Here is a 23,507-nt window from a genome sequence, read left to right as displayed (position 1 = left end):
CCAAGTTGTAGTCTTAAAGAGTTGTAAACAGTTTAAAATAATATAAAAAGTGTTACACAATAGAAATTATTATGACATTGGAAATATGAATCTTCTTTTTGTTTGTTCGTGTTCGTCTTTGTAAGTTCAATCTTTGAGATCCTTGTAGTGCTCAACGTCAGTTGGAGGACAAATATTTATTGTTTGGACGAAGAGTTCAATATACTGAGACGTGTTTGGACGTTTAACAGATCTGTCAATAGTTTGTGCTTTTTGCCAACGTCCAATTATCTGTGCAATGTCATTATTCCATTTAATGGAAGTTGTATCATGAATATGTGACAACTTTTTTGTCTCCACACTGGACAATTTCACTTATTTGAGTTAGGAGTTCATTGAATGTTGAATTGTGATTGATTGAGGTGTTGACTTTTGCATCTGATCGAAATTTTAACCCGTACCCAAACCAACTTTCTATGATTCTAGCACCTTTTAGTTGACCTTCGAAATATATTATTGTAGGTGAGTTCGGGGTGTCAGTTGTGGGTGTCGCAGATGAACATGATGCATTTCTTGGATTCATAAGACTCATGATTTGGTCTAGAGATCTTACCCATGTAACATAAATTTCTATGACTGCGTTAACGGGAAACTGAGACTTACATGTTATCATTTGTCTAACATCTTCGTCTGATCGTAGCTTAAATTCTTCATATGAGATTGTTTGATCAGCATTAATTGTGGGTCGGTTGAAGTACAACTTGTTGATGGCTGTGTTAGTTGGTTTGTCAAACGCTATGCAAACTTTTTCCTTAAGGAGTTTGTGGGTGCAATCGTATGGGATGCGAAACAATTTTGGATGCTGACATATAAATTCGACCCCATGATCGACATTCCTAATTTCGCCATCTTGAAATAAGGCAACAAGGTATGAATTATATAGGTTTTCTCTGTCAGTGGCATTCATGCCAAAAATTTCATTCTCGTACGAGTTCATTTCTTGTAGGGGATGAACTTTGGAATGAGTTCAACTTGAATGGGAATTTGGATATGACTATAGAGGAAATAAGAAGTAGGAGAAAGTTGTGTTCTGAGGTTGTGTGCAAAACTACAAGATGTTTGCATGTATTTATAGTGGCAAAATGTTAAGTGTTGTCCAATCATAGAAAATGAGTTGAAAAGGACAAAAAAAATTTATGACATAATTTTTTTTGATAATTAAACAAAAAATATACAAAGTACATAATTATACAAAAATTAAGTTGATATCTATCTATGTCCTCCAGTCCCACAAGTTGGTGTTCTTTGTTCCCGTTGCCCTCGCCATTGTTGTTGTGGTGCGGAAGTCTGCGTGTCTTCGTCTTCATCACTGTGTTGAGTTTGAATCGACTGTTCATGGTATTGGAAATCTAGGATCAGTCGATAAACGTTTTGTGATGAAGAAGCGTGTTGATATGAAGATGACGAAGTCATTGTTGAGGTTCCAAAATAATACGAAGGACTTGCACTAAAAGTTGAAGGACCTACAGTAAAGGTTAAAGGACCTGCATTGCACGGTGTCGATGGTGGAAAATATCCGTAAGAGCTTCCAACCTGAGGATATGATGATGTCGGTGGGATGTGTTGTTGGAAGGTTGGATACGGAGATGGATATGGATAGTGTAGGTGGTCAGAAGAAGACCTTTGTGGTTGAAAATGTTGTTGAGGATCCATGTTGAATACAATGTTTAGGTTAGGTTAGCAGCAAAAAACAACCTTTAATAAATTAAAATATGAAGATATTGTTGTATCTCTTCATCCGTTGACTCTTCAATAGGAGCAACATAGCGGATTGTATGACTTATATACCATTGCATGTACTCGGATTCGTCGCGCAAGTGACCATTTATGTTGAATGGAATACCGTTAAATACACGATTGTGACGGTCATTCCATAATGCAATCCACTATTGATGGTGTTATTGCCAATTTCAATCTGCGTGTCCTCTCATATCATGTTTATGTTCGTCATCTAGATTCATTGGTGTTTGCGGAACAGTTTGTCGAAATCCAAATTGACGCATGACACGTTCTGATTGTTGGTATTCTACAACAAAGAAGTATATTAGAGGCACAACTGCCTGACAAGTGGGGGGCAGTTCGACTGGAATGATCTGACGAATATCATCACGTCTGTACGATGTCCATATGAACTAAAATATTGAAATTATTGTTTAGAATACAATTTATACATTTATTGCAAAAGACAACACGTATGTATGTAAGAGGTGTTAAATACTTGTTTAGGTGAGAGGTCGTCCAATTTTTGACGAAATTGTTGTATAGTTTTGGTGTCGTGGAATATTGACTGCGTTGTTCAACACCATCTTTTCGCCAACGAAAAAGCAGCACCGGCAAAAATGTTTTCCTGAGTGACTTCATGTATTTGTGGAGAAATACATGTTATTCTTTCTCATGCCCAACATTATAACAATATCATGCAGCCTCTGATATTGTCTTGATCCAACCTTGTACCATGATCGAGGGCACGGTACAAGGACGAAAGCACTACAGATGCCCAACTATAGTTTGAGACGTTCTGCAAGTCAGCTAAAAGGGGCAGATGCATCAATGAACCATACTTGCAGATGTATCTGGCATGATTATGCTGCCAATTATCATCAACATATATGCTCTAGCGTATTGTTGAATAACCTCTTATGTGGCATCATGAGACAATTGGCGAAATGTATTATTCAGCCAAGACAATTTAATTATGTTGCCTCTAACATTGTTCTCCGGAGGAACATCTCCTAGTAGTTGTTGACAAAAAAATGTTAGAGGACCACTACTGATGCCAATGATAGCATGACCTTCAATCGGAAGCCCGAGTTTCAATGCAACGTCTTCCAATGTTATAGTAGTTTCCCCAAGAGGCAAGTGTAAAGTATGAGTCTCCATTCTCCACCTCTCAACCAAAGCAGTCACTGGTAAGTGATTTATTTCCATATTTGAAACTTTCAAAATATGGCTAAACCCTGCTGCTTCTAGTATATTCATGACACTTTGATCGAGTTGGTCGACATGTTTTACTATCTAGATTGCATGCCTTCATTGTCGAAGTACTCTTTCAGTGCCTTCCCAAATTGCCTTGACAATATGTTTGTCTTGAAGACATAGAAGGGACATATCGACAGGAAGTTGACGTCCGAAAGCCATTAGGAATATTTTTTTCCCACTTCAATGAAAAACAAATGAATATAACTAAAGTGTTTTGTGATGGCAAGAACAAAACAGAATGAGAATACAATGCTTCTGAGGTTCCCTCCATCAATTTATTAACGAAGCATTGATGCACATACCTACTTTCACATGGTTGAAAAGATGGGATGCACAACAGGAATAAAAAATAAGTGGTGCAGGGTGAAGGAATCAATAATGGTGCAGACATGAAAAGATGCATGCATAGTGAATAGGAAGACATGCATAATGAATAGGAAATCTATAAAGCAAAGTCAAAAGTACATATACAAAACTTTAATTAATACTTTAATTAATATTAGAAGTAGTAGATTATTTTTTTTAAATGTTTATAATAGGTTATACCTGTTGTAATAAATTTGTTTTTATTGAAATGAATTTTTTTATAATTATTTGATATTTTTTTTGGATTTTTTTCGAATTTTATTAGATAAAAAACTAATTTATGTAAATAAAAATGATTTAAATAAAAACAAATGAAAAAAGTAAAATTGTGGGGGTACACGACTTTAATTGGTGAAGTCGTACACTCCTACAACTTCACTTTTTTCATTTTTTATTTTATAAATCATTTTAAATTACTAAAATTAGTTTTTAAATTCCATAAAAATTCAATAAATTAAGTTTATAAATAGGAAATAAATATAAAAATATATACAGGTATTTACATACATCTAAATAGTACATAAATAATTTTTTTACATCTACTAAAACATCTCTCAACAAATTTTACTTTTTACAACAAAAAAAATTACTCAATAAAAAAAAACATCACAATGTATCCTGTATCCAAGGCATACGAAGTACAATTTCACCCAATCCAAAATGAAGATTATTGGTTTACGTATGCAAATCCAAACTTCATACCAGATCCTCAAATGCGACGCAAGGCATCCAGAAGACCATCTACAAATAGGATTCGTAATGAGATGGATCAATCCACTCCATATAAGCCGAAAAAATGCTCTTACTGCCGCAACGAAGGTCATCATAGGAGAAATTGTCCATTTCGTCAGTAGTTATTTATTAATCTTACCATTTTGTAATCCAATCAATAATTAATAATATTTCTTATTAATATTTCATATAAATTTTGTTTTATTTTTTTATTAAGTTTTTCTTCATTCATTAAATTATAATGACAATTTTTTTTTCTCTAACACAAACTACAAAAGAAAAATGTATACAAAATAAAAATGTCATTCAACACCCAAACACTCTAGTAATCGATTACAACAAGGTTGTAATCGCTTACCAGGGAGTTTTTGCCTACTGAACACTCTGGTAATCAATTACAACATTATTGTAATCGATTACCAGAAAGTTTATCCACACTGAACCTCCTGGTAATCGATTACAAGAAGGGTGTAATTGATTACCACTGTCAATTTTGCCTACAAAGGGGAAGTCATGCAGGGGGACACAACTTCAGCATGTTGTAATCGATTACAGTGTTTGATAATCGATTACAACATCATGAAGTCGTTTTTGGGGTGCACGATTTCAACACTGGTCAGATGAACAGTGTGAAGTGTTGCAGGGGGCACGACTTCTTCATTAGAAGTCGTTTGGACCCTCCACGACTTCTCCATTTTCGTCTTTTGAAAATAATTTGCCTATTTTCGTAATATAGGATGCAAATTTTCCTAGAATTAAACAAAAATGTTATTAATTAACATGCTAGGGATTAGTAACTCTCAGCACATAAAACTGAAATGTTCTTTATTAGAAACTAATCGTGTTAATGAGAGGAAATATATAAAAAAAAAAGTTTGAAAAAGAAGAAAACATATATTTGTTTCGGAAAACAATGCCTCCTTTTCAACCAGTATGTTTAGTAGTAGTGGGAAGAAACAAATTTTATTTGCTCTGCTAATCAAAATTTTGAGAAAAAAAAATGTAAATGATTTAAATTTTTGTGCATTCGAGACCTTTTGGAATGAGATTGAAAATGTCTCTTTACATAGTTGCGTGAGACAATATTCCAATTAGCTTGCATGATCATGTTCTAAGCACAACTTTTTATTTCTAACTGTTTTCCTTTTCTCTCTATTTTTCTTTCTTTCCAAGACTACGAAAAGACAGTAGTAACCTCACAAAGTTGGGGATTCTTTCCTTTTCATACATAAACCAAGTATTTTCTAAGGTTTTATTGGTAAAACTACTTTTGAAATTTTAATCCATGCTCTTCTGTACTATTTTAAAATGCTTTTGACCGTTATTGTTAGAGCAATATTGGTAAGGGAAAATAGAACCTTTATTAATAAGAGTTGTGCTTTTATTTAAAACTTTTCTTTTTAATTTCCTTCAAGTAATAATTGATAAAACTATATTTCAAAATGAATATTTTTCATGATATTATTCTATAAAATGAATAAATTTATAATAAGGTATTATTTAATCTCTTAAAATGTAAAAATACTTAATTTTTTTAACTAATAAGTAGGAAAATGTGATACAAATATTTCGTAGTTATTCTTTTCAAAACCAAAGATATGCATAATATTAGTTTCTACTATCATATGTTACATACTATTATTTCCATATCATATTTTTTATATGCTATATAATGCACATTAATTAACAAATATTTAATGAATGGAAATTTGGACTAAACAATCTTTATTCAATACATCATTAATAATGATAATTAGACTTTAAAAATTCTAAATAACTGTTAGAAATAGAAAAAGGCCTTAAATATATAGATATATGAAGAAGACACAATATTAAATACGAGTATATTTGAGAAAAGAAAAAGTTAAGATTTTAAATTCTAAAACATCAATAATTTTAAAATAAAAACCCTTATATCATCATGAGCAAAGCAATGCTATTATCAGGTTGTTGGTCATGATAAATACAGTAATTAATTTCCCCCTTTTTCAAGAAAATGTTAGATTATCGTATCCACCAAATCAGCCAAACTTAGAGAAAATTTGTGGACAGTATGAAATGAACATGGTTCAATATTAACAAAAAACAAATGGATATACACATTTGATCCATAAAGCATATAACATCCACATATGGTCCCATCCATGCATCATTTTCTATTTTCTTTTATTAGGCTCATTAAAGTTTATATCATATTAGGTTAGAAGTTACTTTATCCCATAAACTTAATCTGTTTGATCTTATCAATAAATTAATGTTTGCTATGATAGATACGAAAATACTGATCATAACAATAAAAAATAATAGACATTAAAATAGTTTATGAACACTTTTTAACTTATTAATGTTTTTTCAATTATTAAATTATTATTTTTTACCTTAATTAACTGCTTCCAAGTTTATCAATATATATTTATAAAATAAATATACATATTTATCTGATTAGAAATACTTCATGTAATCCATTTTTCATTATTAACAATAATTTCATGATTTAAGCGTGTAATATCATTAATTTTTGTTAAAAGTTTTAAGGATTTAAAGTAGTTTATGTTTTCTTTAAATATGTTAAAATAATTAGGTTTAATAGGTTCGGAGGTCCCTATATTTGCGGGTTCGTTTCAATTGGATCTTTTAATTTTGAAAGTGATCAATTGGGTCCCTAATTTAACAAAATTGAGTTAATAATACCCTTTCCGTTAAATGCAATGGACGGCGTTAACTTCTTAAACATGTGGCATGCTGAACATCTTTTTTATTTCCATGTGGCACAGTTTGAACTAATACGTGGCACAGCAGAAAAGTAATCTCTTATTTAATTGTTGAGATTTTAGGGGAAAAAGAGATAGAAGTAATCTCTTATTTAATTGTTGAGATTTTAGGGGAAAAAGAGATAGATTTTGCGTTAAAACATGGCAAAAATCTCTCCCGTACTTTTAGCACGACATAACCTCATCTATATTTTCTCAAAGGTATCAGTGACCACACCTTCAGAAGGAACCAAATGTTTATGCAGATTATATTTTGCATACCTCACCAAAAGCACCTTTCCCAATCACCGTCAATTGCTCGAAATCGTCAATTCCAATTTTACGTCTCTGAATCCTCATGAACTCAGTTTCTCGGTGCTCCAAGTTCCTCATCATTTCCTCCTTCTCCGCAACCAGTATCTGAGATTCTTGCACTTTCCTCTGCGTAATTGCTTCCATATTTCATTCCTTGAACAGAGATTATAGTTCTATATTCTATCCATTAATTAAAAAGGTCAATGCAACAATTACCCTTTGAGATCCCTGATGTTAATGTAGATGAAATGCCAGATGCAACATTAACAACCAATTTCTGCAATTTTTAATTTGCATTCAGATTCCCTTTTCCTTTCTAATCCTAAACCCTAATTTTCTTTTTTCACCCTCTAGCGTTGTCGAAATCTCAAATTCTGTGTGAAGTTTTTCACTTCCGATTACTCTTTGTTTTTTATTCTTATTCGTTGCTTCTTCTTCCACCATGAAAGAGGATAAATCCGTTAACCATCAACAGCCGCACCAGGACGGTCACCTCTCGCCTTCAAAATTCGCCAAATTGTTTGATCCTGAACCTTCCTGGGACAAGGTTTGTTCTTTCAGTACATCCTTCATAGATCCATTCCTGGACGAGAGGGAGAAGGCGTGGCGGTTGAGGAGATCGATGTAGAGGGCGTAGGCGGCGGGGTGGAGGTGGCGGTGGGGGAGTACGCAAGTGGAGAGGAGGGAGAGGGCGAGCAAGGGAGGGAGGATTCTGACGGCCATGGCTTTCTCGAGAAGCTTCCAGGCGAGGGGGACGTGGTTGTTGAAGCAGATGTAGGAGACGAGACGGTGTGCGAGGTCGGCGGAAGGGAGGGAGACGCCGGTGGAGTTGAGGCGGCACTGACCTGAATTTACCACAGAAGAGGGTCGGTCTTCTTCTCCTGCGCCAGGTGCAAATACACGTATTAAGCTCAAATTGTGCCAGGTGCAAATAGAACGATGCCTCAGCATGCCACCTGTTTAAGAAGTTAACGCCGTCCATTGCATTTAACGGAAAGGGTATTATTGACTCAATTTTGTTAAATTAGAGATCCAATTGATCACTTCCAAAATTGAAGGACCCAATTGAAACGAACCCGCAAATATAGGGACCTCCGAACCTATTAAACCAAATAATTATTAGAATAAGTATAACCTTTATATAAACTCACACCTTCATCACTTTAGAATAAACTATATTTTTATTATCAAATTCGTCTAAAATCATATTATCAATACTAATGATATAAAATTAAAACCTAATTAGTTTCCTTATCTTTTACAAGTTACACCTTCTTCCTTACTTTTTCTCCTTTTCATTTTCATTTATATGTGTTTGCTTCTGTTTTCCTTACTCCTCTAACACATTCTTTAGTGGTAGAATTTGACTTGACCCTAATTCTATTTATAAGCAAAAATATGGTCAATAGCTACTTTAAATTTGATGGACCAAATCCAACTTTACCCTAATCTCCAATAATCATGTTTTTGTTGTTGTTTTTTTTAAATCATCGCACTTGTTCGACAAGTTCTTTGTAACTTTTCTTGCCTAATGAATCCCTACTCTCATTAGTGAAATTGCATCACATGAACTTACTGAATTTTAAAAGAAAAAAATCTTTTTGTCTAACAAGAGTTTCACTTGCCTAGCGAATTAGCAAAAATTTTACAAATGAATAGTTACTTTTGTGAAAAATCGAACTTGAATCCTCTCGCTTATCAATCGGTTGCTTTCGATAACTGAACTACAGTCTCATTTATTCATTTTACTAATTATTATAATCTTAACCTCATGATTATTTGAAGAAAATTGAAAAGGATGGCAATGGAAAAAGGAGTAAATAAGACAACATATAAGCATATGGTTGACTCCTCAAAATGCCACTACAATAATACCACACATCATGTATAGTGTGAGTAAGTGATTTAGTTTATAACAAATCCAAAAGAACTTCATCTACAATAAATAAAACCGAATTATGCATTATTTAAAAGACACTTGTAATTTGGATTGTTTTATAAAATAAATAGAAGAAAAATAATCTTATAAATTGTACATGATTATGCTAATGATGTTGAAAATAGGAAAAATATATTTGGATATACATTTATGATTAGTGCAACAACTATTTTTGACTTCTTATTTTTTTAACTGAGTGAATGTGGTTCATTTCATTATATTGACATTAACATCATTTAAAAGGTGTCACATGTCAAAATCCAAGTCATCTTCTATCTTGGAAGATGTCACGTATCAAAATCAAAGGGATTCTAAGATAGAAAATGAACTAGCTTTTAACATGTGATATTTTTGAAACAATATTAACACCAATTTAATGGTAAATACCATAATAAGTTGGGTTAAATATGTTTTTAGTCCCTAAACTATTCACCGTTTCTGGTTTACGTCCCTCTTCCAAAGTAAGGTACAATTTAGTCCTCAATCTTTAAAAAACGTTCGTTTTAGTCGAAAAAACGAACGTTTTGAGGACTAAAACGAGGACTAAAAACAAAATTTTGAGGACTAAAACGAACGTTTTTCTAAAGAATGAGGACCAAATTGTACCTTACTTTGGAAGAGGGACGAAAACCAGAAACGGCCAATAGTTTAGGGACTAAAAACATATTTAACCCTAATAAGTTTACTTAAAAGATATAAAGATTCAATTGATTAAAAAAATTATAAAGAACAAAACAAATAAAAATATAAATATAGAAATCAAGTTATTAACTAAACCTGTATTTTTATTTCTTAAGGATTCTTATAAACAAATGGAACCATTAAATTATAACATAATAATCCACATGAATGAGTAATAGATGTAATAAACTCATGACTTTATTTGAATGTGAAGTAACCTAAAAGTTGTAGTAAATGTGAATTTTAGTAAATAATTGAGTTCAAGGGCAAAGATATTTACATGATTGAATAAATTTTTAGTTGTTACTAGAAATCAAAGTCTAAAGTTTGTTAATTTTGAATAAGTTAATTTAATTTCATTAAGAATTGTTATGAGTATTTGTGACAAAATAGGTTATGCTCGAAAAGTCGGATTGTTAACTCATTGAAAAATAGGTGAGTTGAGTTAGATTTTTGACTCGTGAGACCATATTAATTCGACCTGTTTGGTCCGTTAGTTCATTGGCTACGAGTTAACATGTGACCTGTATTAGCTACATTTTGTTGTTCCCATGTTAGGGGTTGTTCTCTACACCCTAAATACACGTCATGATTCTGTAATGGTTTTATTGTTGCTAAAACATTCTAAGACTAAAACTTATTGTCATTGATGATCAGTTACTTGATATTGCACGAGGGACACTTCAAATTCTTTCAAAAACCACCACCACCTTTATTGGTCTTAGTTTTGGAGTGTGGTGATCGATCACCTCATATTATTAGAAAGTGGGTTTAAGCCTAACTCAACCCCACAAAACCGGCTTGTAAGGTGAGGATTGCACCTCACTTATATATTATAATTTGGCCTTATCTTTAGTCGATGTGGAACTTCCAACACATCCCCTTTATGCCGAGGTATAGACATCTCGTGCGTGATAGTAGAAATTGGGTGGTCCGATAATGGCCCGATAGCGGGTGGAATAGAAGAATAGAATGCCCACTTAGAACTCGCTAGGATAGGCTCTAACCATGGCTCTGATACCATATTAGAAAGTGGGTTTAAGCCTAACTCAACCCCACAAAACCGGCTTGTAAGGTGAGGTTTGCACCTCACTTATATATTATAATTTGGCCTTATCTCTAGTCGATGTGGAACTTCCAACACATATGCTAACAACAATTTATCCTCTCTTGAAACCTTCGTATATAAGGATCTTGTAGAAAGATAAAACATTGGATTCGAGGTGAGGAGGCCAAAAGATGAATGAGATCCAATCTCACTCAATTACACTTCTAGGATTACATCTAATCCAGATCTTTAGTTACAAAGGTGCCTATCTTAACCCTCCGACTATTGTTATGCTTAACAAGATTAGGTTTATGTCAATGTATCTACAGTGTGTTCCCATGTTTCATTGCAATGTTTGGCATAAAGAAAAATGGGCAAGATGGCTTGTCAGCTCGTCCGAGGCGAGACGAGTTATTTTTTGGCTCATTCTATGTTAAGGGGCTGACTCGACCAAACTGTCTTCATGGGATAGTAACGGGTTGGACCAAATTTGCCACCTTTATTTCTAATTGAGTTGTTCAACGTTAGAAAAATGATTTTTTAAACGATATATATATATATATATATATATATATATATATATATATATATATATATATATATATATATATATATATATATATTTACACACACATTCTTCAACCTTCAAGTCAATATGTTTTAAGATTTAGGTATTGTTTCATTCTCAGATAAATGTATTTACAAAAAACATTTTGATACTTAAGTTTATATTTCAAGATTTAGGTATTACTCTAAAGGGAGAGGGAGTATGCTTATAAAAAAAGTATTCCAATGTTCTCAAGGGTGTACATCAACACATAATAAATAATGTAATAATGAATATAATTAATTTATTTTGTGAACAATGTTATTGATATTACATTTATAGACTTCACTCACATTGTTTAATGATATGCTAACATTCACATAAATAATCTCCTTTATTAACTTGTTTAATGATATGTTAACGTGTTTTAACTGTTAACCTTTGTTGATTACCATTTATCTTAAATTTTGCAAAGTCTAAGCCAATATAGTGTAGATACTAGAAGATCTCTACTGTCCTAAGATGATCTCGGACCGGGCAGCGGAGATGATCTGGGACATGTTGAGTACATATATTATTTCCTATAACACATGAATAAATAAGATTATTATGTGAAACGTGTGCCTTTAGTTGTAACAAATGTTGTTATTGTATCAAGTGTTCCATTCCATCTAAACCTAAACGAACAAGACCTTTAAACATTGAATATTGGGATTGGAAAGTGTTGGCACAGCCAATTTTTCAGGGAAGGAGGATATTACGAAACAAACAAGAACCTGGAAAAGGTATCAGTGATTGTGAAATCATGATTCGTCGTGCAAATAGAGGAAAATGAAGTTGTCTTTTTAATTGTTTCTTGTTTTTTTTGGGAGAAGAAAAGTTTCTTGTTCTGACTTTGGTAAACGCTGTCGGATTTGTCACAATGCTTCTCTCACCTTCGACGGTTGCCGTTCCAATTTCCAAAGTCAAAGAGCATAAAACACGGCTTGCGCTGTATCCTTCTCATCCACAAAATACTACGATTTTTTTCTTAATCGTGTTCCACTCAAATTTCACCCATTCCAATTTTCACTCTCATTTTTATTCAACTTAAATTGGAAATCAAACCTCTAATTTTTCTTGGTATATCACGTGTATCTTTACAATTGGTGCAGGTGGCAATACAATCAAATACTCAAGTAAGAACATTTAATACAAATATGGAATTTCAGTTCATAACTACTGATTAGACCGAAATAGTCTTATGGTAATTAATTATGGTATCCGAAACTTATTGGAATGAAATAAAAAAAATACTATATGAAATATAAAACATTTTGCATTTTTGTTTAAAATAATTTAAAGAATTGTAATTATATATTTATTGTTTTGCTTGGGGTGATGTGGATGAAGTGATTTGTGAATGTTAAAGTTGTTTAAATATAAAGTGATTTGTAATGATTTACGTAGAGTTATATGTTAAATTATAAGAATAATTTTCTCTTTAACACTATTTTTTGCTTTTAAATAACTAAATATTAATTTAATATAACTTCACTAATTTAAATTATTACTTAATTTATTTTATATAAAACTATTTTAATTTAATATTTTTTTAATTTTAAATAATAAATTACATTTCATAATAATAATAATCATATTTTTATTTAAAGTGATAATTCATTCTCAATTTATTTAAACTAATTTTTTGCCATACTTATTTTATTATAATATAATTTTATAATTTTTTTATTTTAAATACTAACTTACATTTCATTTTAACATAATTTATTATATTTTAAATTTCAACATGATTTTATCCCTTAATTTTCAATTAAATTGAAATTAATTTTTCTCCACTCAAGTCTCTCTCAACTTTAAAAATACATTAATTTATTTTTTTTATTAAATTTTTTTAAATTTAACGTTTTAAATTTCTAAACAACTTAACTCATCTCAATTAAAAGTTTCTTAAGTTTATTATTCATAATGGATATAGTTGATAAAAAAATAAGCAATGTTTAAGACTTTTAAAATGAAAAGTTAAATTTTTTGATAGGTAAAATTGAGATCTAAAAAATTGAATATAATAATAAGAATTAAGACAATTTTAGAATTAAATATTCGTTTTTCAGAATTTATTATTCAAACTAACCTAATCAAAATATGATTAAAATCTTCAACTAAATGGCGTGTCGTGAACGCTCACTCTCTTTCCGACTCACTCGCGCACAAATTCTTATCCATTCTCAATGCATTTAACCATAGTTACCTTTGTATAAAAGAATTCAATGTATTTCATTAGAGTATATACTAATATCATTAATGATTTAAGTTTTTCAATGATATTTCAAAAGTAAGTTAAAAATGTCAATTTTATTTATATGTTAGACATAAAATAGTTATACAAATATAGATATACTCTAGAGATACTACACTAAGAATAAAAAAAATAAAAGAAAAATATTTTATTAGAAAAAATAATTTATTTTCACCCCAAGGCCTCTCTGACTCACACCACTGATTATTTATTTAGTCAGTAACTGTTGAAAGGAAATGAGATAGTCAACCACCTCAAATTTTTAATTAGGAAATGTTTTTGGTGTAAATAAATTTACGCAAGGTTTGAAAGATGAAATAAATATATATGGAAGTAAATGAATTTTACAGATGATGTAAAATAGAGGCGTGGGTCAAAGTGATAGAAACTATGCATAAAAATTGAATGGCTTGGGTGCGCCACTCCTTCCATTGAGGTCCAAACAGAAGGTCCCAACACACCCACAATCTCCACACATCACACGGGGTATATATATTTCCACGTATAACTTTAATTTTGAAAGCCAAACCCTTCTGACACAAACCAAACGACCCTATCTATCCGCATTGGTTTTCTTCTCTCATTTTCAACTTTCAATTGCCCGCTTCTTCCCACCAACACTAGTAGACGTAGTGGATTTTGGTCCGTGTATGCAACGAAGGAGCCACGCACGAACACGATGCCCCTAACTACCCAAATCCTAATCATCATCATCATATCATTACATAACACATAAACATAACATCAGTTTTCCATTTCTCACTCTCTTCTCTTCTCTTCTCTAACGCTCTCTCTATGGCTTCTTCTCTTTCCCCTTCTTCCTCTTCCCTCGACCAAATCCTCCGCGACGTCGACGACTACGTTTTGGTCAGTTCCTCTTCTCTCACACGCGCATTGCTTCTCCGCGATCACTTCTCCTTTTCGCTCTTTTCACTTTTAGGTCACGTTTTACGAATGTCCTTCCATCAATGTCTGCGTGCGTGTCTTTTCCTTTTAGTGTTCGTGATTTTTGGAATTCGATTGAACTCGAGTGGAGGATTCGTGATTTTTTATTTTGCTTGCTGATTTTTTTTTTCCGTTTCGTTTGCTTGTTTTTACTTCACTGTGTAGCTGTGCACAGCTTTTTTTTCTTCCGACTTGTTTCTTTTGTTTGCCTCTTTCCTCTTTTCGTGTCCACTAGCTGCGAAGGACATGCCAAAAGACAAGTCCTCTTGTTTCCTCGATTTACTTTTTTCCCTTTAACTCTTAACTCTCAGGTGGTGAATCCGAGGACAGGAAAAGACACTTTAAATGTGTTTCGGTTTTTATTCTTTTAACCATTTATGTATCTAAATTCGGTTTTATTAACGTACTTAATTTTCTGTTTTCAAAAACATCGGTTCCTTCCTCGCACTCTTGGTGTTGGCAATCACAGTGTTTTGAATATAACTTTCTGATAATCAGATGAGATTTTTTTGTCTTCTTTGTTTGATATTGACCTGTTTAGGTTTAGCACTTGTAGGAGTAGAAAATAAGAAGCTAAAATGAATAAGAGGACATCGACTTATGATTTCTGTTATTTTTTGAAGAAGTTAAATGGGAGAATTCGGAGTGCATAAGTTGATTTTAACTCATAAGCGAAACTTAGTTCATTTTCATTGTTTTATCTCTTCTGTGAATTCTTGTGGAGAAATTCATCTAACTAGGACCATAGGCTCATTTGAGCATTTGGTAGCTCCTCTCTTATAAGTTTGATTGTGACCTCTGAACTTTGGCTGGGTTGCAGGAAAATAAATCAGAAGATTTGTCATGGGACACACTACATTACGTGTACGAGCTTGTGCAGAATGGCAATGCTGCGTTTCGAGGGAACAGATTGGAAGAGGTTCGTTTGCTAATATATACACTCTTTTTAGGGTGAGTTGGGTGGGGGGTTTTCATTGATATTCTCCGACTGCACATATTACATGGTTTCAGTAAGCACTTTTCTGGAGTTTGATTCTCATGTCTGCTGGCTTGTTAGATGGCAGTTAATTGAGTTGGTGTTGGCAACAAACCCTGCTTAATATAATATAATTAGTCCATTATCGTGACAAACAGTCAATTCACGGCTTTTTCTTCATGCTTTTCTTGAGAAACATCAAATGTCATGCTTAAGTCTTTTCCTCTTTTTGGGCGTTCTTTATGTTTTCCCACTTCATAAATTCTTTATTTCTGAAAAACACTCCTCAAATTTGGACAAAGATGCAATTCTCATTCATTACTAGCCTTATTGCATAACATAATAAAGGGATGTTGTGGAAGTATTTCACACTCAATGAATTTGATGCTTATACAATGTCTTTACTATGTTGCATTCGCCATTATTTCAGGCAATCAATTATTACTCAAGAGCCAATAACATCAAATCAGGTGATCCAATCATCCTCAGCAATCGAAGTGCAGCTTATATTAGGTTAAGCACTGTGTAACAATTTTGTTTTGAATTGCTCATTTACAAACATAGTTGCTTGATCATCTTCCAAATAATTTTGCTTCAGTTTCTTATAGTTCAGTGGTCTCATGGCAATCATGATATTTTCAATCAGGATTAGCCAATATTTCATGCGCAGAACACCATCATCTTCAGAATGTAGGCCTTTGAGTGGACTTGAACCCACAACACTTGCTGAAGTATGTCTATTTTGCATAATGTTTATCGAGTGGATATATGATAGTATTTATAAATTGATATGCTCATATTAAGCTGATTCGTGACAACCATTTCCAGTTGGCTTTGAAGGATGCTGAGAAGCTTGTTGAACTCCAAAGTAATGCAGCAAAACCATATCTTTTAAAGGCCAATGCTCTTCTCCTGGTAAGCCTCTTATGCTGCATTGCCATATAATCTCTTTTGAACTTGTTGGGGTAGCCCCTGATGTTTTTAAATGAAGTATATTATCCTATAATTGTTTTTCCTTCCTATGCGTTGGTGTTTTAACACATGTTAGGGTTCAGGAGTGTTCTCCCACCTTTTGACTGTACCTACTTCATGGGGAACTCAAGTGAAGGGCAAGTGTAGAGATGGACATGCTAATATTATGGTGAATAAAATGAACAAGGGACATTCCCAAATGTTTTTGGTTATAACTTATAGCCTGTGATTCTGGGAAATTCTTTGAGATAGAAGGAACCTTTACAGTATGCGGTTAATTCTTTCAGAAACCTACCAGAAAGAAAGTAATTCAAATTATTTGGGTTTTTCTTCAAATAAACCAAATAAACTGGGCGACTTTGATTCTAAAGATGCCTATTTACATTTTTATACATTTATAAATGTACTTTTGTTAAGTTCTGGGTCTTCTATGGTTTATGTAGACAACTTTAATTAGAGTCGTTATTATTATGATTCATTGATCTGAGTTTAAACTTTGGAGGTGCGGAAGTGGAACTGACATAGTTTGTATAAAGCCAGATACCATAAGTGACTTCTATTGTGTATGTGCTTTACGATTTCTAAGTTTCTATACAAAACACTAAGTTATGTCAACTTGTGTGTGTTTGCCCATGGTCAATTTCATATCGTTTTCTCAAGTCCTAACATATGTCTCTCTTCCCTACTTCTATGTTATGTTATGATGTTCATTTTGAATGTAACTTGATATGATATTGTATTAAATTCACAGTTAGAGAAATACGAAAAGGCCCGGGATGTTATTCTTTCAGGCCTTCAAGTTGATCCTTTTAGGTATTACACATTTGCAAGTCTTGCCTTCTTTTATATATGTGTGTATTTCTGTTGTGTAAACCTGTTTTCTAAATTTATATGGAATATCTAAATATAGAGCTTTTGCAATAGTCATTTATCGTACTATATCACAAGTGACAAATTTTTTTATTTTTCATTTCTTTCAATATCATGTAGTAAATCTCTTCGGGAATCTCTTCAAAATTTAGAAAGAGTTTCATCTAGTTCAACAGGGATGAGTACACATGGACAGCCTGAGCGTAATGATGATTTTGATTGCACTCTCTGCCTGAAGTTATTGTACGAACCTGTCACAACCCCTTGTGGACATTCTTTTTGTCGTTCATGTCTATTTCAGTCAATGGATCGTGGTTAGTGATATCTTCTGTTGATTATATTTTCTACGGTGATTGATATATTCTGTGCCGTGTTGATTTTTGTCCTGATGTGTTAGGAAACAGATGCCCATTGTGCAGGACAGTTCTGTTTATTAGTCCCAGAACATGTTCCATCAGGTGAGTTGTCTGCAGTCTCTACAATGCCCTAATGTTATATGGAAACTTCATGAAAGATTTGGGTTACTTTATTTTTCTTGTAGTTTATAGTGGGATAGTTAGTCACTGTTATAACTATAGTAGGTTGAAAGCCAGCCAAACACATTGCAGTAGGAAGTTACTTAATGAAATTGAGACAATGTTTGCCCCCAAATTTAAAGGACAAAAAAAATGCGTGATTTGAACACCATTCTGGTTATTAGTGAAGCTCTTTGGTACCTATAACTTGCATTCTTCTGGGCTTATTAGTATGTGTTAGTCAGTTTAATCTTCCAATATTTTGGTCACATAAAAATTCTAACAAATTTCATTTACTCTTTACTAATATATCTTGTCAATTGTTTCAGTGTGACACTGAAGAACATCATACAAAAGAACTTTCCTGAGGAATATGCTGAAAGGAAGCAAGAGCAGGATGGCTTAACCAACACTGGTGTTGATTTACTCCCCCTTTTTGTCATGGATGTTGTCATACCATGTCAAAGGTTTCCGCTCAATATATTTGAACCTCGATATAGACTCATGGTGAGTTGGTAACAGATGTTGATAGTTACTAGAAAATATTGAAATATAATATATCTTGAATGTGCCAGTTGGTGATTAGTTTTCTTATGGTTTGTCGTTAAGAAACAGTAGGGTCTTTTCAGGTGGATGTGCCTAATGTTGGTTAGTACTTGGGACTTGGAGGGAGGAAATACCAATTAAACTCTTTGCTTTATTATAAATATTCAAAAAGCATAGGTGATTTTTCTTTAGTGATCAACTCACAGTTTGGATTTCTCCTACCTGTGTCCACCTATCACGCATGGTTTTAACTACTAGTGTAAATATGGTAACCACTTTGCCTTAAAATGGTTACTTTGATTTTGTAGACAATTATCGAAATGTGCTTGACTAATCATGGAACTAATTGTTAAATGTCTCAAATGTGGTTATTAGTGTCATGAGGTTATTGATTTGTCTAATTGTAATACGGTCTTACAAGTGGTTAAGAGTAGATTAATGTGGGAATACAGTTATCATACTGTATTTGTGGAATAAGGTTATGAGGTTATTAAAATGTCTGGTGGTGCTAACTTTGCCTCAGAAGTGGTTACAAGTAAATGAATTCAAGACAAAACCAAGAAATAACTCATTTGCAAAACTATAGAAGGCCCCCGTTATTATCAAACAATTTCATTGAATTGAGTACGTTTGTATGAATGGTAGCATTTGCTGTACTAGGAATGTCAGTGAATCCCTATCATTGGAATTATTCACGATGCCCTTTTAACACTAGAATCTACTTTTTAGGCCAACTCTTCATCTTACTAACAGAAATAAAAGAATTAGTAGATATTTTTCACCCAAAATGGGTATGGGTTAGGGATATGAACTTATGATCTAAAATCTGATAATCAAGTTAAGTTCATTCATACCCAACATGATTGTATGCAATTTACCAATTTGTATATGGGGCAGTAGTAGTTAAATAGGCCTCCCAAGTGTTTAGTAGTGTTATCAGTTTAATGAAATGTTTAATGGTGTTTAGCTATGCCAGGTGGATGCTGGTGGACATTTTCAGTGGGACGTTCTTTTTCTTATTTTCTTTTAGTTAGATATCAAATTTGAAAAAAACTGTTGCTTTTGACAAAATGTATGAAGAAAATTAACATTTTTTTTCTGTGAAAATGCTGAAAATATTCTTATTTGTATACAGTAAATTTTCATGAAACAGTTTCTTATAATGTATTATAGTGAATGACAAATATTGTTTCGTTTAAAGTGAAAATCAAATTCTCTTATCTTTGCTTAATTTACCTATTGGTTTAGGCCTTTTAATCATGATTTTAATTATGAATATAACAATTTTCACTTTAACCCAAATCTTTGAGGAGTTCAGTTGTCCAAAAAGTATTGGAGGGTAAGTTGAACCTGTAAAACTATCAGGGGATAAAGTGTAATTTACACTTTAAAATAATTGTACAGTAGTGGACAAATTGTGCTCTTAATATATTATCCTTCTACTCTTGTACAAACATCAATGCGAGATTGCAACACTTGGAGGGCAGTGAATGGACTGGTAACTGGTTATATGTTGTGTGGGAGCTATATTTATCGTTTTCAATTTTTCACCGAAGCTGTTAGTGAATACTAATCTGGGATTTATTTGGCATATTTAATCCATTAACTTAATTATAGATTGTACATACTACTAGTATCAGATAGTATGAAACTCTGAATGTCATCATATTCATATCTCTGATTTATTTATTATATATTTTTAAATAAAACAGGTAAGAAGAATAATGGAAGGCAATCATCGGATGGGAATGGTAGATTATTCACATATCCCTTTTCTTCCCTTTATTGCTATACAGCACTGGCCATTTCTGTCTGTTACTGTGTGACTTGTCTTTTTATCTTGTAGGCTATACTTGATTCTTCATCAGGTTCTTTAGCCGAGTTTGCCTGTGAAGTGGAAATCACCGAGTAGGTGCTTGGCATTGTTTTATGTGAAAATAAGAAAATCTTAAATGCATATGCCCTTCCCCTTATGAATTCCATTCTCATGTATGTCACTTGCTTGAAATAATATCTTTTATGATGCTGTAGGTGTGAACCACTTCCAGATGGTCGTTTTTATATAGAGGTGAGAATTTAACTGATTTCTCAATGCATTTATGTATACTTCAGCCTACATCTTACAAGCTTCCTTAATTGTTGTAATCCCTTGCTTGCTGTAGTTGTGGACTCTTTTGGGCCTGTATTAATTGTATCCTCAAGGGTGGTTGATAGGTACCTATACTTTACAAGAGAACTCCAAGACAGATTCTTGGATGTTCACTAAGAAACCAAACAGCACTGTTCTACCAATGTGGTAAGAACAGGAACCAATAATGAACAATTTTCAAGATCTTTCGAGAGGGCCTGTCTCTCCTAACTTTTCCCTTTACAAAATACTCCAAAACTGCCTGCTCACCTCCTAATAAGACTATTTATAATAGTCTGTTACAGTTATGTAATTACAAATGTACTAACTACCTTCTTTTTTCCTTCTTTTGTAAACTGTATCAAACCTATCAGTGGTCATTTAGTCTCACATTGACTAAATACATGAAAGAAATATAACGTATAAGGCTTGGGTAGTCTTTAACTTACAAGTCTTTTGTTGATTGTAAAATTATTAACTATTGATTACAAAGCAAAAATCTAGATTTTGTCATGATTCTGACTGCTACACTGTTCTTACCTTGTAAAAATTTCTGAGAATTTTGACAAAGACTGAAAGAAATTTATTGAAATCTACAACTTTTCTTGTTTATACATGCTTGCCTGAAGGAGTTGAGTATATTGTGGTCAATTGGCTAGTTGTACAAGTTCACTCTAACTATCAGTAGTCATCTCGTTGTTTCTCATTTTATTTTCTCACTGCTGGACTGGTGTTAGTTGTCCTAGGATACTGGAGGCTCCTAAGAATTTTTTATCCTAACCTTTATTCTATTACAATAGACTTGTTTTTTCTTTAATTTTATTGTAAATATTCAAAAGTGTAAGAAAGTATTGCTACATGCAGATTGAAAGTCGTAGGAGATTTCGAATCATCCGATCATGGGATCAAGATGGGTGAGTTGTCTCTGGGTGTTATGTTTCACAAATTCTTGCTGTTGATATGACTTTCTCTTTCATGGAAACATGGTCTTATTTCTTAATGTTGTATGCAGGTATCGGGTTGCAGAGGTTGAGTGGATACAGGATATTTTGCCACCAGAAGGAACTAGTGAAAGAGATACTGTAAGTTCACTTAAATTTTGGTATGAATGTGTTCATAAGCTCACTGTCATGTTGATAGCATGCTAGATTATTGAACTATCAGCATATATGTATAAGCTTGAAGTGAACAGGCTTCATACGATAGAGTGGTGGATAATACTCCTGTTAATAGACTGGCAAATTTAACAGTTCAGTAAAGAATGGTGTCACAAGTTATTATGGATGAAATGTAAAAATTTCATTCTTGAGTTTATAAATTTAATTTAATTAATGAATTGTTTGTAATTTGATTGACTTCGGCTTTGCTGCAACAAATAGTTTTCATTCTGTTATGACCAAATTGTGAAATAATGGAAACTTGATGAGATCTAAATGTTTTTTGGGTTTACAAGGGAGGAAATGGTGTTTGAGCTTAGGATCATGCAAACTACCCATATTGGTTTGAATTAAGAGATCTTTGATTTCCTTACAAAATTTATATTTCTTGATGCTTTGTTTTTTAATGTTAAAGCTTAACCATAATTTGATGACTCTTTGTATTGAATGCATTGTACTGCAACAATGGACCATTCTAAGTAATAACTTCTTCTGTGGTCCCAGTTACTGGAATTGACATGTAATGCAGCCGAAAGTGCTCGATCATGGATAGCAAGAGCTAAAGAAGCAGCAGGACATGGTATTTCCTAAACCATAAGTATATGATGTTTACCCAGGACTCCTTTGTACTTTGGTTATATAGTTAAAACCAAGATATGCTGGTTATCACCCTTTTCTTTTGACAAAATTTGGGGTGGGGGCAGTACCTGAACCAATATTTCCTGCACCGTCACAGAAATTTGTTTTTTTTTTCTGGTGATGCTATAGTTTTTGTTATGGTATTTTTATTGAGTGGGAGTGACCTTATTTTTCCTTTTTGCACCTTTACAAATGACAATGAACTGTTCCAATACTACTAAACTACTGAAATGTGATACAGATCAAAGAAAACTTGAGAGACTCGCCAGTATTGAAGTAATGATGCCCTCATTAAAAGACCCTGAGCGCTTTAGTTTTTGGGTAACTGTTTTTTCTTTGTGAGTGAAAACACCACCTATTCACTATTTTTATTGCTTTGTACTAATTTAGGCTTTGATTGCAGCTTTGTACCCTCTCCAATAGGAGGCCTGCGGACAGATTGGATCTCCTACGCATCAGAGATACCACGGAGGTATTAGGCTTTTTTAACATGCATTTTATTCTGCAGCTGAATTCTATGTTTCTGAATGTAGTTATACAACGCTTGCTTGTTACCATATAAAAGACATTTCTTGATCCTTTTCTTTGTAGAGGATTAGACGGGGCCTGATATTTCTCCGACAAGAAGAACAAGGCTGCAGAATTCAGTAAGACAAGCTTTGAAGGGCTTCCATTATTATTGCGATTGAATATTTGTTAAATGTAAATGAACATTTGTTCATTGCAAATTAATTTACAAGTCACTCAATATTCTTCGTCCTCGTAAATAACTGTTGATGAGGTCATTTTTGTGTAACATAGGATTGAACCCACTTTTTCTAGTATATATAATTAATGGTTGAGTTATTATGCTGGCAGAATACTGACGTAAGAAACTAAAATCACAAAATACCTTTAAAGGGGCTTTTACTGTCTTTTAAATTGCCTTAGTTTACTAGTAGTATTTGGGTCTTGTATAGATTTTCAAACCTATATATTATAGTCTTGGCTACTTTCTTCAAGGCATTGGTTAAGAAATAAATAATGAAATATTTTTATGGAAAAATTTAAATTATATGATCTTA

General features: G+C 32.8%; 1 protein-coding gene across 2 annotated transcripts; it reads left to right on the top strand.

The window, feature by feature from the left end:
* Positions 1-14,232: 14,232 nt before the first annotated feature.
* LOC124847496 (uncharacterized) lies at positions 14,233-23,289 on the top strand. 2 transcript variants are annotated; one of them, XM_047325001.2, is made up of 18 exons: positions 14,233-14,562; positions 15,461-15,559; positions 16,047-16,129; positions 16,263-16,347; positions 16,445-16,531; positions 17,340-17,401; positions 17,579-17,772; positions 17,856-17,916; positions 18,303-18,480; positions 20,232-20,270; positions 20,366-20,427; positions 20,551-20,587; positions 21,512-21,561; positions 21,660-21,729; positions 22,309-22,384; positions 22,685-22,764; positions 22,847-22,915; positions 23,035-23,289. In XM_047325001.2, the coding sequence occupies exons 1-18, from the start codon at positions 14,491-14,493 to the stop codon at positions 23,092-23,094; spliced, it is 1,464 nt and encodes a 487-aa protein (XP_047180957.1). In that variant the 5' UTR covers positions 14,233-14,490; the 3' UTR covers positions 23,095-23,289. The 2 variants fall into 2 exon arrangements, with proteins under 2 accessions (XP_047180957.1, XP_087969403.1); XM_088113277.1 differs by lacking the exon at positions 14,233-14,562 and having other exon boundaries at positions 15,458-15,559; positions 16,047-16,086.
* The last annotated feature ends 218 nt before the right edge of the window (positions 23,290-23,507 follow it).

Source organism: Vigna umbellata, chromosome 4 (genome assembly GCF_029865625.1).
Source record: "Vigna umbellata cultivar VRB3 chromosome 4, Vumbellata_1.0, whole genome shotgun sequence".
Taxonomy (NCBI): Eukaryota; Viridiplantae; Streptophyta; class Magnoliopsida; order Fabales; family Fabaceae; genus Vigna; species Vigna umbellata.
This window is presented reverse-complemented; position numbering and strand designations above follow the sequence as displayed.